Source organism: Pagrus pagrus (genome assembly GCF_965226575.1).
Source record: "Pagrus pagrus genome assembly, chromosome: 12".
NCBI lineage: Eukaryota > Metazoa > Chordata > Actinopteri > Spariformes > Sparidae > Pagrus > Pagrus pagrus.
The window spans coordinates 25,208,184-25,229,952 of NC_140196.1; the positions used below are offsets into that span (position 1 = coordinate 25,208,184).

The 21,769-nt window shown below is 40.2% G+C and overlaps 1 protein-coding gene across 2 annotated transcripts in view; it reads left to right on the plus strand.

Moving 5' to 3' along the window:
• The window catches only part of pappa2 (pappalysin 2), a 76,744-nt gene extending 56,043 nt beyond the window's left edge, over window positions 1-20,701 (plus strand). Inside the window, exons 22-27 of one of the 2 annotated variants that reach the window (XM_084369168.1) lie at window positions 120-288; window positions 1,115-1,244; window positions 2,334-2,455; window positions 5,953-6,024; window positions 14,923-15,021; window positions 18,600-20,701. In XM_084369168.1, the coding sequence (XP_084225294.1) occupies window positions 120-288; window positions 1,115-1,244; window positions 2,334-2,455; window positions 5,953-6,024; window positions 14,923-15,021; window positions 18,600-18,728 (721 nt within the window). In that variant the 3' untranslated portion in view covers window positions 18,729-20,701. Of the gene's footprint in view, window positions 1-119; window positions 289-1,111; window positions 1,245-2,333; window positions 2,456-5,952; window positions 6,025-14,922; window positions 15,022-18,599 lie in introns of both variants that reach the window. The other variant, XM_084369167.1, reaches the window with a different exon arrangement.
• Window positions 20,702-21,769: the final 1,068 nt, after the last annotated feature.

Genomic DNA, 21,769 nt, shown 5'->3' on the forward strand with positions numbered 1-21,769 from the left:
AGAATGTAATGAACACCAGCCATAATTTCTTCTCTCGTCCTCGGAAGGTCATTTAAAATCTGCAAAACCTGTGTTGCCTCAAATTTAGATCACCTAGAGATGTGTTTATTTGCCTCTAGGAAGTACTTCAAGTTGGAGTGCCTGGAGGGAGGTCAGTGGGAGGAAACTAGCTGTGAGCCGGTGTCCTGCCCAGCCCCACCTGATGTATTCCAGGGCATGTATACCTGCACCAATGACCTGTTCTTTGACTCCCGCTGCACCCTGCAGTGCCCAGATGCAGCAGAAAATGTAAGATTTCAACAGCCGTCCTCTACTCCTCAGGTCAAAAAGAAGTACTTTTGATCACATTATTATCATCAGTCATGTGACCATCAAGTCAGTTTTGGAGTTGCATAGGATCAAACACACTGTCACAATGGATGCAGCATAGAAATAGTCTAAATGTGCATTTTTTTACTTTTGTTCTGATGTCAGACATGATACACTGTAGCCATTCCTTTTATACACACACTGTATGCACAGTAGCTGTGGTTTTGGCTACAGTCGTACATCCCTAATACCTTGTCATGAACGTGTTGCTGCACTGCTGTTGTGTTTTTCTCCAGACTACAAGAGGAATCATTTTACTTATGGAGCGTGAATGAAGCATGAGTCTTCTACAAAGGCTGCCACTTTAAGTTTATAAGAAATGGGTGTACTTCCACCAAGTTTCCCAAATATAGAGGATGACATGGTCAAACTACAATATAATATTTTTTATAAGAGTGCTCCTTTGAATTTCTGGGCGCCATCTCTTTATTGAAGCCACATTTAGTATGCATGTTAGAACAATTATGAGGCATTTAAACTGTTTTTCATATTGAGAGTGTTTGAATTCATTTATTCATATGACGAATGACTCATCTGTGGATGCCTGTCTGTTTAGAGAGATTTATATTTATCCATGTGACTGCTCAACAATGCAAAACAATAATAAACAACTAAATTATGGTTGGAACTAAACTGGCTGACTATTTCTCGTGAGTTGTGTGAAGACAGTGCAGCAGAAGTGTAGACCGCACATAAGCTCTTGATGACCACAATGAATGTTAGTATCTGTGTTTGTTTCCAGAAGGAGATTCGCTGCACTAAGGATGGTGAATGGACTGCAGAGTTCACCATGTGCTCCAAGCTTCAGGGATCATGCTCTCCTCCTCCTGATCTCAACTCTGTAGAGTACAGCTGTGACCAGGGGAGGGATGTCGGTGAGTGTATCTTCTTCTGTCAAAGGAAATAAAGCCATAAACTGTAGCCTGTCTGGTCTTTGGCTTGTCACGTCACACACTACTTAGAGTAGAGCATCTTCTCCAACTCATTCCTCATTTTCTTTTGGTATTCTTTGATTGAGTCATTTGCCAACTCACTCTATACAAAATGATCTGGTCCAGATCCAAGTGTAGACAGTTAAAAACAAAACAGAAAAATGTCAAGATTGAGGTGTTGGTTAAATGTTAAAATGTTAAGAAATGCTGAAACATATTACAGCATCATTTTGACCATCTCAATCCAGCTCTGAACAGTCTGATCTTTAAAGTCAGATTTGATTTATATATGAAATGAGAGAGTGAATTGCAGCACAGACACCACACAGTGATAGCAGTAAACAATCATAACTGGCCAATTATACCACAGCACTATTTCATCTGGTACACATATCCCATTAAGTGTATGTCAATGCAGATCTGGATTCAGACGCCAATAAGAAAATCAACAATCTATTGTTAAAACAGCTTTAGATGATTATGCAACTGTGGGTGCTTTGTACCATATAGATACAGACAGAGGCATTTTAGGCATCTTACTGTACTGATCCAATGTAGATATAAGTAAAATATATCTTCTGCTAACTTATCATGGTAATAAATTAGCTATTTAAGCATGTATTTGACTGTTTAAATACTGTAGTTGTTTGGCAGCGTCAAAAACTGAAATGTAAATAATGACATTCCATCCTGACAAATGGACAGTTTGTCAAGCTACAGTTGAATTATACTGACACACTATAGTAGAAACATGTGTTGATAAATAAATGGCAGAAGCTTACTTTTGAACCAACAAACAGACTTAGCACACACACACACACACACACACACACACACACAGTAGAAGCCCTCCTACAGTGATGGTGGCCAAGAGTGCAGACCACGGATGACAGATGATGGTGTGGTCTGAAGTTATGTGGTCTGTTTTTTCCTCAATGTTTAATCATGAATAAATTCAACAGATGCTAATGAGCATTAGAGGTAAGTGTTATTTGATTTATGTTTTTTTCTTCTTCTTCCTTTTCCTTGCAGGTGCCGTTTGCTACCCAACATGCATTGTGGCTCTGGACATGGATCTGCGTGACCCTGTGGTCCTGCCCAATGGCACTACGGCTGATTCTTTAAAGCACTGGATGCTCCCGACTAAAGTCGAGGTGAGACACCTGAGGAAGTGTAGTCAAGTAACCTCAATTTGTTTTTTCTCCAGTGATTCTGTTTGGGTTCACTTGAGGTTACTTCAGTTCTATTCTGTTCTGTACCAGCACTTAACAAACACTAAATAACTCCAAAACAATAAAGTTCATTTTTCTATAACCAATGCAGAATTATAATAATGTACAGTATATTTATACTAAAATGTAACCAAGATGTATATACAGTAGTTAAGTGTTCAGTTCATCTTTTTGTAATGAGCAGAATTTAAGCAGGACTTAACACAGCAAACTGAAAAGTGGAAACAGCAGCCAACCAAGGGAAATGTTTTCTGTTACAGTTTCACAAGTAATATTGCCACACATACACAAATCTGGAAAGGAGAAACATACTAACAACAAATCTTGCTGACATTTGAACAAAGTTTTGGCCTTTTATGACAGCAGCTTAAATACTGTCAGTCTGCAAAATCTGGAATGAGCCTGCCCCACCCTGCTTTAAAGGTTCATGCTGGTGTTTAATTTACTTTACTTAGCTGCTGACTAAACCATACCAAGTGTTAACTAGCGATGTGGTAATGCACTTCCAAAAGTTTTGGAGACTTGAGTGATGGGTGAAAAAACTGCCTAATTTCAATTTAAGCAGACAAGATATTATGACCTTTACCCCTAGTACTAAATATATAATTATAGTAATAGTATGCTTCTAATCAATGTCTATTTGATCCAGATCATTCAATTACAAAGCTTTGAGAGGAAGTGCTGCACAGAGCAGCTTGAAGAACTGGTTGCACCTGTTGCAAAGCTGTTTTAATGATAAATCATGATGAGGTGAAAAAATTAGATCTCTTGATTGGCTTAAATAGCCCCAACTGCGCAAGAGCTTGTGCTTTTGCTTTTGCTACCACCTAGAAATTCTTGGCAGGTTTTGTGAAACAGTTGTTGTTTTGCTTTCTTGCTGCCATGCGACCAGTCCAGGGTGCTGTGAAAGCCGATCTGCTCACAAACAGCGCAGATATTTTTACAAAAAAACATCCATTACAATGAATAATGCATCCAAACATCTGGTGGTCTGAAGAACATCATGGATCATACACTGAGCTACTGCTCCAGACTAACTCACCTTTACTGATAAACACAAAGCAGAGTTAATCACAGTTTTAGACAGTTGACATATAAACAACAGAGAATTTGCAGCCATGCATATTTGCAGTGAAAGTCTCTTTTAGCTACTGTACCTGTTAGCGTCCAAATGAATATTTATATCTCTGGTTGCTAATGTCATTATGTGCCACATGAAACCTCTGGACAGAGGCTGTTTAGTTTTTGCTTGATTGTGAGATATTTCAAGCTAAGTTTTACAATAAGCAAAAAGTGTTTTGTGCTAATAAAATAACTACACAAAGGGTTTGTGCTTTGACTGTCAGTTTAGTTTAAATTTAAATCAGCTGCTTATTAGCTGCAACAAAACATATGCCCACAGATGCATGCCCCATTTATGCCTATTTTTACACTGGAAATAAATTATAACCACATTAACATTTTAAAAGGAACTAACGTGGAAAAAGAAATGTCTCTAATTAATGAGGTGAGATCATTTCAAAGATCAGTGATTACTTATGTCATCAACATTAGCATTCAAAAAATAACAATTTTAGTTTGAGTGATATTTTTAAACCTCAGTGAGACCAAAAGCATTTTTTTTAAATTGGACACATTTCATTGAGAGTAGTAACAAAAACATAAATTGATCTGAAATGGCTTCAAAAGTCTCCTTGAGTTACTGCAAATGCCTTAAAATGAACCCCTCTGTTGAACTGCAGCTGAGATGTTTGAATTCATCATAACGTGCAAATGTGTTTCATATCAGATGCTTGACTGAATCACTGGCAAGGCAGTATCTTTTAAATTTTCTAGGAAAACATTTTTAATTCCCAGCTGCATCAGCTAATAACACACTATCACACAACAGAATCCACCTCTTGTGTACTTGAGTGTGCGTTCGTTATCATTCAAGTGTTTTTGCATTACTGGAAATCACAGGCAGATAGCGAGAGTAAAGGTTCCAGTTGACGTCAAGCCTTTTAGGAAATACACACATCTCTAACACACACAGTGTATACAAGTCCCCTCCAACAAACTCAGAGGAATGTCAGATCTTGGGTCGGAGTAAGAGCGCTGTTGCTTTGCTTTAAAGGTGGGTCATGTTACCCAATATCATATCTCAGAAATCGCTTCTACGTTAACGCTGTCGCAAACACTGCTCCGGTTTCACCTTACTTTTGGGTGGTCAGTCAGCCAGCCAGCCAGCCAGTTAATCCACCTTTGCCAAGGTCGAATAGTTGGATGGAGGTCTTGTTACTTACGCCATACCTCTGACACTGCCTTGTGATTTCAAGGCATTGTGTTATCTCAGATACTCAGAATCAGGTCTCCCTCACTGGGTCAGCCTGCACAGGAAATCACAGGGGAGGATCCACTTGCTCTGTCCATATTTGTTAGTCAATCAGCTATCTGCTAACCACCTTGTGAATTCTTGGGGTCAAATGAATGACAGAAGACCACGGCCTCACCCAAGTTCCACCACAAAATGTTGAGTTTTGCATCCACTTAAGTTGTAACAAACAACTACTCCATCGCAAGGTTTTCATCCATGAGTAACACCGCAGAAGGCAGCACGAGCTTTAAGTCATAATGTACTGCATATGTTCATGAATACATATGTAAGATATCTTCACGGTCTGCATTCAAAATGAGTGCAAGATGTAGTCTTAAAACAGTTTCTGGTGAGGGAAGCCAAGACGTAGTGGCTCACTGGCAAAAGGTACCATAACTGTATGTAGTCTATACTATTACAGATATAATTCCTTGCTTTGTCAATAAAATACTACAACCATACATGTGGAGGTACATACAGGTGTATATTACTTTTTCCCATTTCATGTTGACTCTTTTCCATTTACACACTATGGTGTCCTCTTGTATCAGGAAACAAAAAATAATAATAAGGCCCAGAATTCTGTGAACTTTGAAGCGGATAGTCATGGATTCGGAGAATTTGCATTTTTGGTAATGTCCCTGACCTTTTTGTAGTGTTTACTGTGTATATTTTTCATACAAATTGCAGAATCCCCTGAAATTTTGAGCAAACATTTATTCTCCTCAGAGAAGAGCACTAACACTAACCATTCCTAACACACCTTCACACCAACATCATGCACCAACGTTTTTCACAATATTGTATAATAATCCAGTAGGCATGACATTTTACCAATGTTAAGCACATCTACATCCATCTATAGTACAGTATGGCTATTTAAATAATGGATGTTCACTTTACATCAGTGCTTCTACCTTAACTAGTAATACATGGAGACCCAAGCATACAAAACCTCTGTTAGATATGTGAATGTACTATTATTTTCTATGGCATGGACAGTGGTTAACCATTTCCTGTGACTGCGTTTCTCAACCATTGTGTTCATGTGCTTATTTTTTAGAACATAGTCTGCACCGGGGTGATGAAGTGGTACCCTGACCCCGAACACATCCATTGCATCCAGTCCTGTGAGGTAAGAGTGCAAACAGCCAAGCAGTCCTGCATCAAATGCGCGAGTATGTGCAAATACTTTTCATCCAACATCAGTCTCACCCAGGACTCCGAAACTGTTAAACTGTCTATTTTAGCCGTGACCACACAGTACCTGACAGAAGAATAGACCATTAATTACTGCAGCTGAGAAAACCAGAGTTAAGATGTTTCCTATATGTCAGAGAACTGATGTTTTTAATGCAGTGAGAAGAGGAAAAAGTGAGTTGCTGCATGTACCTTTTTATATCTTAGATTTGGTGGTTTCTGTGATACACAGCTGTCCTTTGGTGTCCATTCATGCTGACAGCACATAAGTACCTCTCAGTGTAACTGATCACTGAGGCACTTTGGGAACATGGGGCTTGATACATCTTGCTTAACCAACTGGTGCCTCCGTTTTTTGAGGTGAAAGCGTAATACTGTTCTTACATAACATGTCTAGTATGTGTTCTTTCAAAGCCTCAAGGTCAGGAGGAGCTCAGTTTGGCTTTCATCCTATTATTATCAACAATATTTTATTAATGTCGAGATAGGGAATACTTAATCCTAATAACAATTACACCATTTCTGGGCACAACGGCATTAAATTTACTGCCTTAGCCAGACCTTTCCAGTAATATTAAACATGAAGCAAAACATGCTGTATCCCTGCTGTCATCACTACTCAAGATACCAGAGGCAGTGTGCAATGTGCTTCAGATTTCCTGATGACAAATCTTAGGCAGAAATTGATATTCTCACACCATAAACTTACAAGAATTCTTTTCAAATCTAGCCAAATAAGCTTTTTTCCTCAGGATCCTGGCATGATCAAATGTTGGTGCGCCTGCCAAACCTAATGGATTATCTGATAAAAGAAAATCGATTAATCAGTGGATTATGTTAGATTTAGATCAATTGTTTAGGCTGACAAAAGGCTTTTCAATCTTTCTACGTAGTTTAAAATAGTCTGTTCCGTGTGTGCTGGATCTCTCGCTGTTTTACAAAGACAGCCAGATAAAGTTGCCCATAAAGTGACAAGGTAACAAATTAGAATTTTAGCTTACATACTTACTTACATTTGCTTACATTACACGACATTCTGTGAATTTATTGCTGGATGCTTTTAGGAGTTAAGTTTTTGTATCAATGTATGACTACATTTGTGACTGTGAAAGGTAATATGTCAAAAGTGGTAGCAAGTTAATATAAGACAGAAGATGTTTGTTGCTAATAGGTATGAACTAAAAGTGCTGGAAATAATAATAAGCAGAAAACCCAGAGGCTTATAAATCTGATGCACTTCTCAATATGAAAACTGAATCTAGCACTCTTTCTCCAGTCTTCACTAAAGATGATAAAACAAGTTCAGTTGTTTCATCATTACATTGTCGATTCCCTCACTAGTGACAAAATTGGATCAGCAGTGTGCTTTCAAAAAGCTATTTACCCATATGAGCATATCCAGCCATCTTAACAAGAGAGGCTCTGATAGCACCACCTCACAATGAAATCTCAATGAAATATCTTGAGATATTGATCATTTCAACAGCTTTAGTTTATATTTATGACAGTCCACATACACAATACATTGAAACTAGTTAGTTGGATATGATAGCTGTGTAGATATTGCACCACAGAGCCTACTCTGGTGGGAAGTCCAAACTAACCATCATATTGTCACTTGAAATTACCTGTTTATGCTTGTTATTAATCACCAAATAACAGCAAAAGGTATGTAAACTAGGACTAAACATTATGATTGGGTGGCGACTTCCAGAATGCAAACTTAACCTCCAGCCAGCGCATAATAACAGCAGCGACATGGAGCTGTGAAACCATCAACTGCAACATAGGGTAATATAAAAGTACCCTGTTATTTGACAGATAAGATTGTAATGTTATAACAAACACAGAATGATAGCCTACAGTGACAAACTATTATAAATGAGTAGGTGTTAATAAGAAAGTTATCTTACTCTCTTGCTGGCCAACACTAACGCTGAGGTTGATAGGTTGGCTATAAAAGAAACAAGACATAAACTAGAGACACCAGCCACTCCGTTGTTACATGAGTACTCTGTACTCATGGGTCAGCCCACACCCATCTTCAAAGTACACTACACACCTGTAAAGTTTCGTGACTGCTTACATGGTTGTTGTGCTTTTGTGCTGAAAAGAATCTTTCCACAGACTGACTGATAGACATATGGACACCTCAAAACTGCTTCTGTGGTAGTTCTGCTACAAAAGGTGTATCCAGGACCATATCTTGCCATAATAACACACACAGACTCACAAAGTGTAACTGGTTAAGTGCAGTCAAGTTTACTTTAAATTGACTCCACTAACAAAGATAAAACATGGTGTAACAACAAGAACATGTAATAAAAGAATAACATTAACTGTCAAAGAGACAAAACAATTGTTTTTGCTTGTCACCATCATGAGCTTAAGCCTATTGCATTTTACATTGCATAAATAACTCTAGTGGCTAGTGGACTTTCTTCATAGCTTAACCAATTACCTGTATTGTTTATACTTTTTCTTATTCACTGTTGGTTTAAGTCATTGCATATGCCGACAGTTCATCATGGCCTCAGCCTGCATGCATGTTTTTTCAGTCAACATTGCTGAACTAGAGCAGCTAATAGTGCTGTATCAAGAGCAACAAGTTATTGGGCTGCTGAGTGAGATGTCCCGTTAAATCCAAAATCCAAATATTTCCATGCTGCTGATTTATTCCTGTGGGGAGTAAATATCCTCATTGTCTTTTTCTGGGCTTCTTGCCATTATCTGCCTGGCGCTCGCACTGTTTGAATGTTTAGGAAGAAGGACAGAAAAGGCGATAAGGATGTGACAGGGGAATTTTAAAATAAACACACGTCTTAAAAATGTGATGATGACATAGATTGATGCTTTAACCTCGCATCAATCACACTGGAGTGTTGATCATTGAATGGATGTATTGATCTAGATGGATGAATTGTTACAACCCAACTGAGGGCTAGGTATAAGATTCATCTCAAACAATGTCAACCTTGCATTAAGGGTGACATAACTGATCCAATGACACTTAAACAGTCATAAAGACTCCTTCATGTTCTTGACACGTCTTATGCATACCCCTTCAAATAAAGTATTTCCAAAATAGTTGATGGTGGACATTAATTAATGATTATTTTGTCAAACTGCTCCTACTTCCAGTGTCAACACTGAACTTTCACACTGATGGTGGTGCCACCATCAGGCCAAAACATTAATTTGTACGCACATTTGCGTATTTATAAATTTCAGGGGTAAAAGATTCTGATGACCTCCTCGTTTTCCTCCTGCACCTCAACGATCAACTCCCAATTACTCTGATCAAGTAACGGTAGCAAAATGATCAGTTTGTTGTCTGTTGCTTCTAACGCCTTAATATTGTTAGATATTACAAACATTGCAACCTCTAGAGGCCGCTATAGCATGAATTTAAACTTTTGGGCTTATATTTAATTTCATCTTATATCATGTGCTGTAATTTGTGTTATAAATGATAGTTAGTTTAATCAGCAATTTAACGTCCATGTCTGCTCAGTAATATTTTAGCAGTGACAGTAAATCATCTAAAATCATAAACCCAGATAGTTTTTATTTGGCATTCATCTGTTGGGTTCAGAAAAGGCTGGAACTACGGATGGAACACATAAACTGTTGATGTCTCACGGTATTAAAATATTCTTCTTACCTGCCAGCACTACATTTTCCCCTTCCACCTTCCCGTGAATGTTGCTAGGCAAAACAGTTGCTTATAACTCACTCCTCCATGACAACACTGTAAATTATACCAGACCACATGTGCTGCATATGCTTTATGCCAGATCTCATCCAGATGCCATTGCTCCCTCTCTTTCTCTACCTCTCTTTCCGTTCTTTCTTCAAACCCAGTTGACAATGAGTGTCAAAGTCAGCTCAGACATCTTATCACAGCAGCCCCTGTACAACTGCCAGGCTGACACTGTTCTGTAATGGTTATATCTGCTATTCATCCCCAGAAGAGTTACATCAGTGACAAAATACCCGCTGTGTCTTTCAAAAAATACATTCACACTTTCACAGAATGTTTGACCGATGTGATAAGAGTGTGTAACAGCAAGCCAATTAAATGCATTGACTCATGCATCACTTAATATGAGGCATTTAGACAAAGAGGATAGAATCCATCGGTTTAAACCATTTGGTTGGTGGATGCTGTGTTAATCCCCTTGATCACATCATGAAACACACTATAATAGCTTTGCTGTCTGACACAAGTAACAAGTGAAAGAAGTACGTTTCACTTTGAAGATTAAGAAAAGTTGTTCTTGCACAAGGTTCTGCATGAGGCCGGATATACACAAACAGAATATTTCTGATTTTAACCTCTGCCACACAACTGACACCTAAAGCTCTCCACTGGCTCAAACAGGCGGAATATTTGCTCTTTGCTTTAGATGACAGATCAGGGTTACAATAATGTGAAGACAAAGTGGACCCAAAGTGAACTCAACAATCTGTCAGCATCTGTTGCAAAACTTCAAGACTACTGCTAAATAATGTTTTGCTATGCACGGCTCTGTTTCTTCTAGTTTAGCTGAAACACATGCTGTAGTTGTTTAATTGAAGATAAACACAACCAAAGCAATTTAAACAAATGAGTCTCTATAGACTAAGGGCAGCCAGTAGAGTAAGGTTGTTAGCTCAGACAACAGACAGACCTGCTGGACAGCAGAATAATTTATGTTTTTTCTTTTATTATTACTATCATTTTTTTCAAACTCACAATTAAGTGGAATGAAAGTAGTCCACATTGAGTAAAAACCACAGGTGCGTCCACAAAGCAAACCATTTGGGACATTCTTTCTTAGCTTTCCAAAATTAGCTATTTTATAAAATGGAGTGTGGGGGATGAATTGAAGAGTCTAACAGCATGAGGAATGAAGCCTCTCTGCAGTCTGGTGGTACGACAGTATTACTTCTGTAGGTTTGCCAGATGGCAGCAGAGTGAACGGACTGTGGCTGGGGTTGCTGTTGTCTTTTAGTGTCCTTTGGGCCTTGTGCAGACATCTCATTTCACAGATGTCACTGGTGCTCAGTAGATGGGTACCAATTATGTTCTGGGCGTTTTTTATCACCCACTGCAGGGCCTTCCTGTCCTGAGGCGTACATGAAGCGTGCCAGTTTGTGATGTTTCCATGTTTCCTGCTGTTTCTTGACAGCACACATTTTAACCAAAAAGATTCACCTTTGGGCGAGTTCCTCTTGATAACCGTACATCCATTTATAGTAACTTGTTTGGATCAAATTTGTGGTGGCAGCAGGCCACACTGTGTTTGCAGAATATCCACTGAATACTATCTCTCCAACATGTTCTGGCTGCTCCCTCCCTGGCACTTCCCTTGAGTCTTCCATTTGAATTTAAACAAATTACTCAGGAGGTAACTACTGAGAGTCTGACTGCTTTACAGCTTACAAGACCTCAGTGGTGCAGTGGTTTTTGTGTGAAGTCACGAGTCTGATGTTGAAAGTTGGGACATCTGCTCGACTGTATTCCATACAACAGAATGGCAGCTTACCTTGATGTGTTTTCAGGAGGTTTAAGAATCAACTTGACTGCAAAACAGTCTATATAACTTGCCATCAGTCTGTAAACTCAGCGCCATTGGTTCACCGTAAAAGTCTCTGTGTTTCACAGGTGGAAAGATAGAGCGCGCGAAACCTGCACCTGATTGTGTAGGCTGCATGCTCTCTATTTGGAGTCATTTGGATGACACAGACGTATAGCTGGCCCATGGCTGGAAAACCCCTCTGTGAAAAGGGGGATTTACAGGTGTCTTGGTGACAAATCATGTTTTACTGTAATATGGAAGTAAAAGACGCAAAAGTTGGCTGTCAGCACTGACCTTGGCAGTAACATGATTTCTAAGACATGTAAACGAAAACCTGGGTTTCTCATAGAAGGTTAAAGGATTAAGAGAATCACAGGTAACACAGAACCTGGCCTTCTTGGCCATGAACCAGATTTCTAAGGCTTTTTTACATGCCTGTGATTGTGAATGATATAGACCCAGAAAAAGGTGAATGAAAGCAAAGAATACGATGTGTTGCTGTGCATTGTTGTACCTTTAAAAAAATCCATCCAAAGTCCGACCAAAGAAATGAACAACACTGGAAAATAAACCATTAAATAAGCTGGTTTCCACAACCAGCTGGCTATTTGTACAAATCAACCAGCCAAAACTGTGCAGAGCTTGTCCTCTCACTGTGCCTTCAGTCCAGTGATCCAACCATAAATATGAAAAGTAAGGTAAGTGATTGGATAAGCTTGCAGACCAACTGTGTACAATCTATACTTTCTGTATAGTACATGTATACACATTGACCAGAGAACACTTTTGCTTGAACCTAGTTCGCAGTATTTTCTCTTCTGAGCACCAGTTACTATGGCTTGTATCCCATAATGCCTGGAACACTATGGTGGCCTATGTTTTACAAACCCCAGATCCAGACTACATCCACCATTAACACAGACCTCCCTTGAACTCCAGGAACTGTGTTTCCTCTCAAAAGGAAAAACACTTTGAGTCACGTGGAGAAGAGAAAAGGGCAAACCTCACACTCCCCCGACTGTTTTCAGAGAGCTCTGGGTAAGCAGGGCGAGCAGGGTGAAGGAGGGGGAGATGATGAAATGGCTGCTATTAAAAGAATGATACAGATACTTGGTAGGAAGTAAAAGGTAAATATATTGCTGCATGACAGAAGAGTTTTCACCAGAATTCATATCTGTGTTTTATAATGTTCTGATGAGGAGCTTGGCTGGTGCTGATGACAGCACACGCTCCCTTAGAAATAGCCGATGCTAAGAGTCAGAGTATTTATGTTAACTTGGTGTGGGGTTGGCTGCTGCTGCTGCTGCTTTTGTACGTCTCGTTTACACTGATTTGAAGGGAGTTACTGTATAATGGTAATAACCACACCAGTTGACCTTTTAATTACTCATGGGGGACTGAGGTGCACAGCCAACTCTGACTGGTTTAATACCCTTCATGAGTTTGTGCATTTCTGTTGAGAGTAAGGTATATGCTGCCTGCAGGGGAATGTAAATAATAATTAACCTCAACATGAGCCCTGACCTCAAAATTAACCTCATGTGGGCAAAGTGTGGGGTCTGCTAATTTTAATAGTCTTCAGCAAGGAAAGACATGAATGTGAAACGGAGAATCAAACCCACATTAAGGCTCGGCTATTGAAATCTTTAAAAGTCAAATAAAACTGACAGCAAGCTAAGCAAGTATTATGCATGACTGCCCGAGCCCATAAAGGTAATTCAGAGATTTACATACTAGGAATGATTTGGGTGAGGCATCTGGTGCAAATGCTGGTAAAGTATTTACTCAGAACCAGAACGATTAAATAGATTTATTTATGCCACGGCAGTTTAGTTCGGAAAGGCAAGGGGATTCGTCAAATAGGGAGCTCTTTGAAGTGAAGAGAAAACTGCAGAAATCTTCTCAGCAGCTGCTCTCTCCCTCTGCGCAGGTTAGGTAGAAGCCTGACTCTTTGAAAGGACTCCATCAGCCCACCGGAGAAAGCCAAAAGTATCTTTGGCACTCAGTACTTATTTTCATATTGTTGGCACATCAGGGAAACCCTCAAGGTTTAGTCGAAAAACATTAAGAAGACTTTCATCATGACGTGTTTAAGATCCTGTGTAACTTAAATTCCACAAGTTTGCGTGCCACTCCAGAAGGACTCTCACACCGGCCAGAGCATTGCAAAAAAAAAAAAAAAACAGTTTGAGGAATTGTCATTAATAGGTTTTCTAAGTAAGGTGAAGCATACCTGAACAGTCGTCAAAAGACATCTGTCTACTCTATCAATCCTAGTTTAAATAAAAGATCAGCTTAATGAGATGAAAAGTAAACCTCGCTTACTTAATGACACTAGATGAATCTTTGTATCAGTTTGTCACATTGTTCTGGACTGCCAAAAGACTATTTTCACTCCATTTCTTCACAACTACCCCACAAAAGTAGAAGCCATTTCTGTTTGTGCAGCAGGTCTTGGATCATTTATCATGACTTTGAATATGTTACGAGGTTTATTAGACTGGACCATTCTTTCTGTGATGTCCAACGAGTCCAGTTCTCAAGAAGCCTCGCTAACGAATAACGCTAATGTGTAAGCTGACCTTTTCTTTAACCATTTAAGGTAGTGGTGCCCAAACAGGTCAAAACCAAACACCTGCCTTATTGTATTGTTAAATAAAAGATTGCACTAGGATCCCAGCTTCCCCCCACTGACTGACCTGCGCAAGTGTCACCCTCACTCAAAAAGTAAAACAGCATAAATGTCAATAACTGTTGGTACTGTTGGATGGAGAAAGGGAGCAATTTGAAGACGTCATTTGCGCTCAATTTGTGACATTTTATACACTAAACAATCAATTAATTGTGAAATCAATCGGCAGATTGATTGACAATAAAAATAATTTTTAGTTGCAGCCTAATTATGCATTGAATTGAAGACCTGCCTCTAGCTTGTGTAATGGACAGAAGTCCTCTTGCTACACATCGGCTACCTGTTGCTTAAGCTTTGTCAGAGTAGCCAATGAGCATGCAACTGACCCTTTGGTATGACTCATGTTACAACTTGGATTGGCTGTGATTGGGCTAATGTGAGTGTTTATTTTCATTTGTATCATTTGTATATTGACATGTGTTCCTAACAATGTAATTGTATGACAATTTCTGCCACTTACTGAAAATCTGTTTTCTGGGAAGATTCGGAGTCCTTTTTTTTCTTCTCTGTGTGAGGGAAAATTATCATTTTGAGGAAAAAACATTAACACAGTTTCTTGTTTATGACTTGTGTCTAGCCTTTTGGAGGCGATGGCTGGTGTGACACCATCAACAACCGGGCTTACTGCCAATATGACGGAGGAGACTGCTGCCCTTCCACCCTCTCCACCAGAAAGGTACACAAACAGACATTTGCAGTGCAACACCTCCTGTCTGCCTTTACCAAGCAAGAGAAAGATTAATTTCATCACTTTTATAGCATCTGTTTTTGTTTTAATCATAAAAATATTTGTGGAGTATTCTTTGAACAGACATAATATAGCTTACGAATTCTGTCCACTTTGTTTAAAAGGTGGTAAAGTGTTGTAGAGCTTGCTTCAGGCTCACATCTTGCAATCAAGATGGAGCTTAGAAGCTGAAGCTGGATTCAAAGCCAGATTCTTCCTGTTTACAGTAGTAGAAATCCGTCTCTTTTGGCACGAGCGCTGTGCCGCTACGCAGGAGACTTGTACTAAGCAAACAAACACAGATCCCTGCTACTTTCCCCTCTCTCCTGTTAACGACTGCGCCTATTTAGTCTCCCTCATCTGTACTTAAAACAACAGAGGAGACTTGTGCCCTCCAGCGTTTCCACTCAAATGGTAAATAAGCAGGTTTTCACCACCCTGTGCTGCTATACACTTTCTCGCCTCTCATATCAAGCCATTGCTCTGATGCAGAAGTCACTATAGTAACTTAGGTAAGGACATAATATACCCGATGAGACTGTAAAGGTTTTAGCTGACGAGAAAGAAAACCCCGCTGTATAATTTTAGGTGGTGGTCCCCCAAAAAACACTTAATTGAAAGCATCCTTAGAGGAGATTTTTTTTATTGCAGCTCTACAGTGTGAGTGGGCCCAAAATCGAATTGCGTTCAAAGATAAAAAACATCTAACGCAGGCCTAATCAGTTTGACAAATATGTTGGATATCTTGGTGTTTATCCATCCTAACATGCTCTCCCTGGTGGTAGGTTGTTCGTGCCTGCTACAAGATGCAAATGCATCACATTACACTAATTGGTCTAAATGATTGCTGTATATATTGGGTGGCTAAGAGGAATGGTATGAATAATAATGAGCAGCCAGTGGTGGAAACCAGGCCAGTCATTCCCTCAACTGCTTCTGCATAAACACATCTTTTTTCCTATTTTTCTGTGCTTTCATGAGAACTTCTCCTCCATGTGGACATTTGGGAAGTAGCTCACCCCACCGCCCCCACTATACCCTATTTGGCTACTGTACAGCCACACATTCATGACACTCATTCAGGGGGCCCTGCCTATTAATTCCTATGGCCTACAGTTGGCCGAGCCTCGGCTGTCTCCTTCATGTCCGCAGCACACCATGACTCACCGGCAGCTCCTTCCTAAATGGAGAAGGAGTTCAGCGGGTCTGTAGCTGCCATCATAATAAATGAGCTGCCAGACTGCCACTAACTGCTCTTTTACAGGGGAAGGGGGGGGTGAAGGGTATGAGGGTTGGAGAAGCGAGGTGTCTGACGGTCTGCGGTTTAGTCGGCCACTGTAAAACAGCAGCTCAGCGAGCGGGGGTCGTTCTGAGGAAGTGAACTAAACCGCCGTGAGAGTCAGCATCCTGACTGCCACCCCGGCTCCAGCAGAGTGATGCAGCAGAGGGGGGTAGTGGAGAGCGCTGGATGGTGGGTTTTGTTTACAGAACTCTCTGTTCTATGTGGCTCCACTTGTGCAGGTGTAGGAAGTTACAGGTTTTTAACACAGCGTGACCCACATCACATCATCTCTCCGCTGGCACACAAGAAAAAACTTGGGAGTTGGAGTATTTCATGCAAATTAGTGCAATACTTATCGGCCATAAACACACATGGATGACAGGGAGGTGAGTTTGATTTTTACCTCATTCTAACACGGCCACCTCACAAATTGTTCCAGTGTCTGGCAGGATAAGCCACCCGCATCTGAACAACATCAAATATTTGAATCGATATTCATATCTATTTATGTCTGGATCAGTCTGATGGGGCCAGCTGCCTCCTTTTTATGGAGCTCATGCAGTATTGGTTTTTTTAGGGGATAGTTACAGCGATGACAAGGGAGGAGGGATACAAGAGAGATGATTCAGGTGGGATTCAGTCATCTGCCAACAAGAAAAAGCTCCAGAGGAAAAGATCTAAGCTGCCACACCATCTATGGAAACACACAATCTTCCTTTGATTTGTTAACTGGAGTCTGTGTTGTAGTCCGACAATGGGCCAAAGTAGTAAAAGCAGCAAAGAGCGAACAGAAGGAGGACAATGAGGACATGATTTTGTAGTGTTAGACTCTACATTTGGTTTTGATTGCGTGCGAGGTTGAACACATCACTTTCAAACCTTTTCTGGTCACATGAATTCTGTTCATGAATATGTTGCAGTAAACAGCAGGGAGGCAGCTAATCCAAGCACCCAGAAACAGCCAAAAGACTTGGCTTTTGTTTCTGTGGATGAGGCAAAAACAAGCCCTTTCTTTCCTTCCAGAGGTTGTTAGGAGGCATCAAAGGTGGAGGATTGGCTTGTTCTGCGCCTGCATCAATGAATCGAGATGAAGCTGTTAAGGAAACATTTAATGGCCGCGCCAATTCATCTTAAATGGGACTGCTGGCATTTGAAGTGAAGCTGGGCCTTGCGCAGCTCACTGAGAGCCCTCGGTGAAACTATTACCCTGCCATCAACCCCGTCTCCCTCCAAAACTGAGAGCAATCAGCAGTGAAGGCCGACAAGCCGCTACCTCCCACTCTCCTTCTCGCCTTGCTTGCCGTCATCCTTATTTTCTTTCTAGCCTCCCACTCTCCTTTCTCCCTCTCCGTTTCTTTCTCTCCGTCTCCCCCTCACTCCTTCTCTCCAGGAGCGAATGTTTACATTTCTTGCAACAGACTGCTTCGCGGGGCACCAGAGTTTATTTTGCAACCTGTGGTGATGGCTCGCTTCCTAGACAAGAGCTGGCAGCCTCTTGTTGTTGATTCTTAACATGTGTTCATCCGTTCACCTCCACGGCGGTGCGTTCCTCCCTCCTTTCCCCCAAAGACCCTCAAGGTTTCTCGCCGTTCAAAGGCCACGTTGAACCATTTGACATTGTGCGCTTTATCGGCCTCAGGGGGGCCGTTGGAGGCCTCTTTGAAACTGTGAGGAAATACAACAAGTCCACTAAGACCACGCTCGGGTTACTAAGCGCTACTTACCTTTCAGCACAAACACAACGTAGAAGTGGGGGCTAAAGTGTTCACTAGCTGCTAGGTCACTTCAAGCAAATGTATTTTTTATTGTCTGTTTTTGCCATTCAAAGTCGTGCTCTTTGCTACAGTTGAAATGTAACAACCCTATTGGGAAGCCTCCTAAACTAGTGCATTTTTCAGTGACTCTGCTTTTACTGAAAGTCTTGATGTAATATTTCCTTTTACCCTGCTGCTTCTCATCCTTCTTTTCTAGACTTTGTTCCACCCACTTACACTGGAATAGGCCATATATGTGCACAGGATTTTATCAAATTCCATCAAAGACCATCTCAGACTGCCTTAAACAGGGAAACCAACCTAATGGAATGTGTGTTTTCTCGGTTTAGTCATCCATTAAAAATGACATCTGCACCAGACAGGCCTGAGAAGTCACATTTTGTGGTTTTGTTTGAATCTAGCCACAGATTGAAAGATCTATAGTGGCTTTTGGAAGCCAAGGGCTGAATGTTGTGCTTGTTTGCCGTCAGGTCATTCAGTTTGGGGCGGACTGCGACCAAGACGAGTGCACTTGCCGTGATCCGGATGCCGAGGAGAACAAGAGTAAAGCCAAGCACTTGCAAGGCAAAGGAGATGGAGCCGGAGGAGGAATGCAGTAAGATGGAGAGATGAAAGAGGCTGAACTTGTATTTAAGTCAAACCACAGACTATACACCACAACAAACAAAAAATATTCAGTTTTTAACATTTGTAACACGAACAATGTGATTGAAGTCAGATTTCATACAATAAGAAGCCATTTTTATTTTATCATAAGCGATTTTACTGTCAACTAAAAGAGCACTGAGCAGAGTGCAGATCTCCACCAGGCGTTCCTGGGGGCATGTGGGTGTGCAGAGCAAGCTGTGTGTCCAGTGTGTAATGAAGGGGAGACAGTATGCAGGTTCCAAAACACCAGCGATGTAAAATGCCATCAAAAGAATCCATCAACAGTAACGTGACCGTTATGTATATTGTCCCAAGAGGAAACAAGATTCCAGACCGAAGCAGTTGTTGATCGCTTGCCAGTTAAGAGGAGTGAGGAGTCAGTCAGCAGTCAGTGAGGGTGTAAAACAGAGCAGTTAAAACAGGTTTTTGCAAAAAAATGTGAATCGCTGCAACCAAGAGATGCCCTTGAGCATACAGTCCTAAAGGTGAACAAAACATATTAGGCTGAGGGGTCCAGTAGTATGAGAGATTAGCTCTGGACAGATACACACAGAGACACAACCAAATGCATGATCCCCGCCAGGCCTACGCCTGGCAGAGGTACAACGCATCACATGTTAGTCCTGGTGGGTTAAAAATGTGATTCCTTTGGTTACTTCCTGCACAAATCCAGCCAGACCTCCCGACATAAATATTGTATACTGTTTTCTCTTCCTATTAAGAGGTCAAGGGTTATCTGCACTGCTAAAGAGCAAAAATATATATTTTGTCTAACTGAGCAAACACTGAGTTGTAGTTTCAAATAGGGTTATACAGCAGTTCATCCACTCCTTTACATATCATCATAATTGGATCAAATCACCATTGTAAATGGATTCAAGTCCTTTTCTTGACCTGATTAGTTTTTGTAAAAAGAAACCAAAAGAAGTGGCTGTGCCTGGAAACATGCACAGACCTTACAGTAAGGGCTGCTGCTACGACCTGTGTTTACTGTAGCACCCAGTCAGAAGAGAAACATTAGCATTCCAACCTATTTAATTCAAACTCAATCCAAAACTTGTACTGGTTCATTTTTCTCTCACTCATGTTGAATGGCACGTTCAACATTTCACTTGTCTGATGGCTATTCAAAACCAAATGAGGACTAGTCCAATAGACTCTAAGTCTGTTCCACCACGCAGAAACATCACTGTCCTCCTGGCAGACCAAAACAAATCCTCCTAAATACTAAAGTTGAGTTACATTGTGCGTCACACCGAAAACTTCTTTCTGACATGTAGCTGGTTAGGAATTTAAAAGGATACATATCTGTAAAGACTAACATGTATAGACTAATATATTTGGATCACCTAACATATCTACTAGATCACATATTAGTCACACAAGTCATCACTCTATTTATATCACAAATCCAGTAATAAAAAACATATATCTGTACCATACAGCATGTGCACAGGGCTTCCCAAAAGTCTATTTTCTGTAAGTTTGTTCTGTTGTGCTTATACAAAAACATAGAACATACGATGTATGTCAAATATTTATGATAATTCCATCTGAATCAGTCAGTATCATTAAATATTGACCGTGCAAGATGAACACTACGATGTCAGAATTATGGTTCTAAAACTTAATGTATTTCCACTGAAACAATGTTGCACTTATTTGAGTCAGCAAAGCAGTGGATAAATGAAAAAGACACAGCAAATATAAAAAGATAGAAATAGAGAATAGTTTTGGGAAGCCTGAGAATAACATTTCCTCAATACAGACTTCAAACTTCTTCTGCTTGCATGTTTGTATATCAGATATGTTCTGGTATACGTTAGCTGAAATGATCCAAATGTTGTATCTATAAAAGTGTAATCATGTTCTTTGTGATATTTTACAGTACTTTATACTCTATATGAAATAAATAGCAACTTTATATCGACCCTTACAATGTCTTTCTTCAATTGATTTATTTCTATTCCCAGAACACTGTCTTTTTGTGGTTTTCTCTGAGTGTACAAATGATATGTTACTGTATATTGTTAAAATACAACAGCTGACTCCACGGTATACGCACTAATGCAATTACATATAGAATCAAATGATGAAATGGGAGGCAGAAACCTTATTTTGGTGCGGTGTGTCTTCAGGTGCCGTCAGCAGATAGTGACATTTTGACATGTTATTTTGAAGTCTCTGCTGGCTTTTGCAGAGATGGCTCAAATGAACAGCGGTCAGTCGGTATCATATGTGGAAGGTCAGGGCAGCCTTCACTCCCAGAAACTCTTACCTTTTGAACTTGTATTTGTAGTCAGAGACCTGAAATCTGTGGCTATCCAAAATGTTTTCACTGCAGACATTTAAATTGGTTGTATATTAATTTGATTTCTATTTGATTTGGCCGTGTAGCAGACTTAGTTTTACTTGATTCTCCTCCTCAAATTAAAAAGTAGGTCATGTTTTTGTGATAATTTCAGTAATTTAGATATGAAAATGCATTTGTTCTGTGTAATATTATACAAGCAAGAATGTTTACAGTATAAGCAAGCTGTCAGCTTGGGAATTAATACAGATATATATGTACAGGGCAAGTAATACTATAATACGCAAGCTTCACACAAATTACATCTTGAATGACCTACGATGAATACGTGTGCACACTGGGTGATTCTCCTAAGCAAGTCTAAAGGCTCACTTCACCATAATTAAAACAAAAAGAAACAAAATTCAAAAAAACTGGCCAGTATTGCTGAAACAGAGTCAGATGAGATCAGTGTGAATGAAGGAGTTCAGTAGTTCGACACACCTGCCACTAATAGTCGAAGAGCTCCCTAACTGAGTAGAACAACAAGCTCTAACCTGAGCTCTGCTACAGTAAGTTGAGGGTCATGCAAAGGCCTTTCTCAGTGTGCGTTCTTGTCTGTACTGTAGTGCTACTGTACTCTAGTAGACTTGAGACAGGCCAAATTCACTTCTAGCCAAGTATGGTTCAAACAACTGGAGG